This window comes from Panulirus ornatus, chromosome 12, assembly GCF_036320965.1.
Source record: "Panulirus ornatus isolate Po-2019 chromosome 12, ASM3632096v1, whole genome shotgun sequence".
Taxonomy (NCBI): Eukaryota; Metazoa; Arthropoda; class Malacostraca; order Decapoda; family Palinuridae; genus Panulirus; species Panulirus ornatus.
The window spans coordinates 28,849,504-28,854,975 of NC_092235.1; the positions used below are offsets into that span (position 1 = coordinate 28,849,504).

Below are 5,472 nucleotides of genomic sequence, written 5' to 3' on the forward strand. Positions count from 1 at the left end.
GTTAGGTAGACCTGGAACTTGCACTCCTACAGACAAGTGTCAATGATGAGTATGGTCTGTAAACTTTTGGATGACTTTCTACAGAAAGAAGTTGCCTAAATGAGAGACGACTGGTTGAACGATTGTGTTTAACAAGCCATTTAAATTTCCAAGTGAGCTCACTAGGTGGCTAGGGAATGTTGGATGGATTGTTTGTATGTAGACTTCCAGAAAGCGTTACACCACGTCTGTGATCGGTGTAGAACTGTCAATCTACTGGTATTCCCATCAGCATACCATAATTAGCTGGTTCAAATATATTGGAATAGTTTACACTGAAATACTCAGGAGTCGAATACTATAAACAGATTCTGGTTATTGTGATAGAATTTATTGTTAGGCTATTGCACAGCAGGTACATACTGTGTGTACACAAAATCAGGTTATCATATAAATGTCCTCTCTTCATTCTCAGGAATATCTTCAAGTTGACATGGCCCTGCAGACTAGAGCCACCACAGACGACGGGTCAACCTCACATGTTCTGGTCACGAGCACTGAAGACACTAGTCATATTTCGGAGGGTGTCGAAGTACTCAAATACACTGAAAGGGCAAGTGTCATACAGTGAGATGCAGTCAGTGTTTTCCTTCCTGCCGAGGATCTGTGCCGCCAGGTACTCCTTCAGTAGGTCCAGGTCCCCATCCTTCCCACCAAGACGCGGTCTGTATGGTATAAAGTTTTGGTTCTCATGTTATTCATCTTCACACAACTGACACTTGAAGCCAAGTTTTCCCTCTTAGTCTGTGAACGTTACTTACCATGGAACAAACTCTATAAATGATTTGAATTATTCTAAAGTCATCCACAGGAAACTAGTGACAAATTGCAAGTCTTTCCTAACATTAGACTGAGTTCGACTTGGAAAATTAGGAATGTATTCTGGGGTCACTTTTGTGTCCTTTAAAAAATGTTTAATTTCTTTTTGTAGGGCACATGTGACATCATAAACTCAAATTTTCATTTTAATATTTGTAGACTATTTATACTACACTACATCCCTTAAACATTCTTTTACATCCTGGAAACAAATTACAGATCTTGTAACCCACCACAGCATAAATCAAAAGCAACACCACAAGACAATGAAACCTCTTCCTTAATTACTACAGAGTAATGTTTATATCACCAAACATGCACAACTTTGGGTAAACACCACTGCCTTCAACACAATACACTTCTGGCAGCCAGTAACACTTCACGTCTAGCAACAGACAACTACACATTAAAGCAACATCACACATTCAGCAGCAGACCAAATCATTACACACCTACCAACAGACGACAACACAGTCAGCAACACTACACACTCATGAACAAACTACAACACAGTCACCAACACTACACACTCATGAACAAACTACAACACAGTCAGCAACACTACACACTCATGAACAAACTACAACACAGTCACCAACACTACACACTCATGAACAAACTACAACACAGTCACCAACACTACACACTCATGAACAAACTACAACACAGTCACCAACACTACACACTCATGAACAAACTACAACACAGTCACCAACACTACACACTCATGAACAAACTACAACACAGTCACCAACACTACACACTCATGAACAAACTACAACACAGTCACCAACACTACACACTCATGAACAAACTACAACACAGTCACCAACACTACACATCCATGAACAAACTACAACACAGTCACCAACACTACACATCAAGCAATATAAGACAACACATCCAGCACATCGCAACACCTGTAACATTATACATGCAGTAACAGGCCACAGCACATTCAGCATCAGGCCACAATTTATACAACAACAACAACAACAACAACAACAATAATCATGAGGCTAACGTGAACAGTATGGTGAGGAGGTGACCGGCCAGACTCCAGCGTGCGATTGGTCGCTGCTGTAGTTGACAGATGAATCTTAGGATACAGGCCTGCCCGTCCACCCCGAACTGGCCTGCCAGACGACCCGACACCACTCCGTACACCCCAGCCAGGTCCTCACTGTAACTCCTGTTGGTCGTGACGTAAGATCAATTCATCCAATAGGCAACACACATCACGATGAATGGAATAGAATGACTGAGGACTTGGTTAATGTAGACAGTATATTGTTAATTAAGAAATTGTATGATAGAGAATGTTCAAGAATTGGTGACCTGCAGGTGTAAAATTTCCCTTCATATAGGGATTATGTAGGTATCACACACACACACACACACACACACACACACACACACACAGTACATGATGACAAGGATAACACTAGTGAAGAAATTTTATGAACGCGAGTAAATAAACAATGAAAACAATGAAGGTTAGGATGGTGCAGGAAGACAGCTGATCCTCGGGTATGGTCAATAGTAATGATAACAGAATACTTCAGTAACAAAGAGACTGAAAGGGGAATTAGGATACTTAAGAAGACGGAATAGTCATTGAGACAATGTACAGAATATCTTATCTCAGCACGTCGCTAAGTACACTAGCATGAGAGGAAGTGGTACATGTACATATCAAGATATCAGCCACACAAGCAGGGTGTACAGTGACACTATCATGTATAATACAACAACGATTGCAAAAAAAAAGTTATGTAATGATTGCGTTTGCCTTTGTGGTAAATAAGGATATAAAAAGTTTCAATGAAACCTAACTTAAAAATGAGGTATAATCATGGATATTATCATTTAATTATTATGGTAAAAGAACTCAGAGTTCAGCAGCCAGGGCATTGGCTTGAAAAATTTTCTGAAATTTACAATCAAGTAGAAACACTGGCGCCTTCAGTAATTAGAAAGCAAATTGGTTGCCTCTTGAGAAGGAGAGACCAGGTGAGTGAGGGTAGACGACAGAAAAGGTTGGGCGGGTTGTTTACTATCTCGACTGCCATAAAGTATTTAACGCTACCGCACATGTGTTTGGTAAGTAACCTGGGTATTTATGTATAACCAAGAGCAAAATTATCTTGAGGAACAGAGGAATACCACAAAGGAAGGCAGCTCTGACAGGCAGCTTCTTATACTGATCCAGGTCAGTACTGGCGTGCCTTACAGGTGTGTACCACACTGGGTCAACTGAAGTCACAGGTTCAGCAAGTGCTGCACTGGGTCAACTGAAGTCACAGGTTCAGCAAGTGCTGCACTGGGTCAACTGCGGTTATTCATTTAACAAATGTCACAACATCAATAAGTGTCAGGACTTCTGTCATCACGACTGACAAAACGAGAAAGGTCAAACAAGGTCAGCAAGTGTTATGCAGGGTCACCAAGGTTACAAGAGTCAAGAAGGGTTAAACTTGTTTACCAAGGATTACCAGGGTCAAGAATAATCACATTATTTGAGTAATAATCCATCATAAAGGTCATGATACAGATGATAACAGTTGTGTGTCAATAATGTAATGAGACGTGAACGTTCCAACCTTCCGTCCAATACGTCCAAGAGGAAGCTGTCCAGGAGGATGTTGATGGGTAGCACGACGCTCACGAAGGCCAGCACGGTCTCCTCCTGCTTCTGGTTCACTATGGGCAGCACCAAGCTGTTGGAGAGGGTATACACCGGGCGGGGCAGCAGGAACGGTGCCACCGACATGTTGTCTGTTGGTCTGCTGGTCACTACTGTGCCCCCAGCGGCCCGGCACTCGCTAACCAACCTCCTCATCCTCCCCGTGAAGCGACCCACATCTCCAGCAGACTCCATACTAACGGCAGTGGAGGAGGGGCTTGTGGCCAACCATGGGTAGTGGCGCTGGAGATGTGGCCAACCATGGGTAGTGGCGCTGGAGGTGTGGCCAACCATGAGTTGTGGTGCTAGAGGTGTGGCCATCCATGTGTCGTGGTATCTTGAGTTAAGGCGACATAATGAATTCATGTATGCAAGTTGATGACGTAGTGATATGTATGTCAGACAGATCAACGCTGTGAACCAGTCCCCCCCTCCCCCTCCCCCCACCAGGCCTGCATACGTATGTCATTGCCTCTATGTACAGCTCTGGGAGGGAATTTGATAGTCTTGGGGCCGCTACCTCTTGAACATTCTCCAACATCATATCATATACCGTAGATATCCGACATTAGTATGTTTTCCGTCATTTTATTGTACTTATCTGCCTGACTTACACTGTAGCAGTGCATGACCAGGATCATTTGTACAACGTTTCTGTAACTTTATGTTCAGACGGCTGGATGGTTGTTCCCTTCCATCATTTCTGAAAGAATTGTTCACTCTTTCTTATCATCCTCATTTGAAATGTTAAAGATTTTGATCAGGTCACCCCTCGCTCCTCTTTCTTCCATAATGGGAAAATTTTAGGCTTGTAACCCTTTTCTGTAACTCAGCTTATCTAATTATGGTACAATATTTGTTGCGCAACTTTGGAAACTTCTCCATTACGTGTTTCTGCCGTTTGCGGTGCAGTGACAAAACTTGAAGCGAATATTTTACTGGACAGAATGCTGATGATACATCCTCATGCATGAACTTAGATGCAACTGTAATGTTTCAACGGAGGGTTAGCCTATCCCTGTACAGGTTAGGGACGATGTCTACTCCTGAGTCCTTACGTGCCGATTTCTCCATATTAATCTCTTGATTAATGATATCAATATTCAGGTCTTCTCTCACAGTGAACTGTCTGCTTTACTGTATATCTACTCGGCTGGACTTCATCACCCGTATATTAAACTAACTGTGGAGTTTGTCTCTCTGGTTCCCATTGTAACTCAAAGCAGTTGTGTGTGAAAGTATTATATTGTACTGTACAGCGTTGTACACCGTTGGGGCCTCACATATTCTACATTCTCTCCTTTCATACTTGTGAACTTTATTTAGGCTGTCTACATAAACCATTGCTTTGGTCAGTCTACTCCATTCATGCATGTCGTATATTACAGAATTACTTTACATCTTTATCAACAAGTGTCTTGCTTAACTTGATGTCTTATCCTTAAAGTCACTTGATTACCTGCTTACTTTGCACAAGAGAAGGCACCTAGCAGCGTGTGACTGGACACAAGCATTGTGTATGCATTGAACCATGGTTTGCCGGCTTCATCAGCTTAAAGAATCATGTACGAAAAGTTTGTACCCTGACTCTCCAACGAACACAAGACGCATGAGAATACTACAACGCAATGTTTGTTCCGGGCTAGTAAGTCTTATTTCCTAATTGGTTATGGGCGGAATGCATGTATAGTGCCACTGTATAAAGGCAAAGAGGATAAAGGTGAGTGTTCAAATTCCAGAGGTATAAGTTTGTTGAGTATTCCTGGTAAATTATATGGGAGGGTATTGATTGAGCGCGTCAAGGCATGTCCAGAGCATCAGACTGGGGAGGAGAAGTGTGGTTTCAGAAGTGGTAGAGGATGTGTGGATCAGGTGTTTGCTTTGAAGAATGTATGTGAGAAATACTTAAAAAAGCAGATGGATTTGTA

At 42.3% G+C, this 5,472-nt stretch overlaps 1 protein-coding gene and 1 long non-coding RNA gene across 2 annotated transcripts in view; one reads left to right on the top strand and one right to left on the bottom strand.

Annotated features, from left to right (window-relative positions):
- Positions 1 to 354: 354 nt before the first annotated feature.
- On the bottom strand, positions 355 to 3,910 carry LOC139751980 (uncharacterized). Its single transcript, XM_071667729.1, has 3 exons — positions 3,462 to 3,910; positions 1,883 to 2,050; positions 355 to 704 (listed from the first exon to the last, which is right to left on the bottom strand). Exons 1-3 carry the CDS (start codon positions 3,908 to 3,910, stop codon positions 515 to 517), a joined length of 807 nt encoding a protein of 268 aa, XP_071523830.1. The 3' UTR covers positions 355 to 514.
- A 1,144-nt stretch (positions 3,911 to 5,054) lies between these two features.
- LOC139751983 (uncharacterized) overlaps positions 5,055 to 5,472 on the top strand; it is a 7,897-nt gene continuing 7,479 nt past the window's right edge. Inside the window, exon 1 of the long non-coding RNA XR_011713459.1 lies at positions 5,055 to 5,189. This is a non-coding gene — a long non-coding RNA (uncharacterized lncRNA). The remainder of the gene's footprint in view (positions 5,190 to 5,472) is intronic.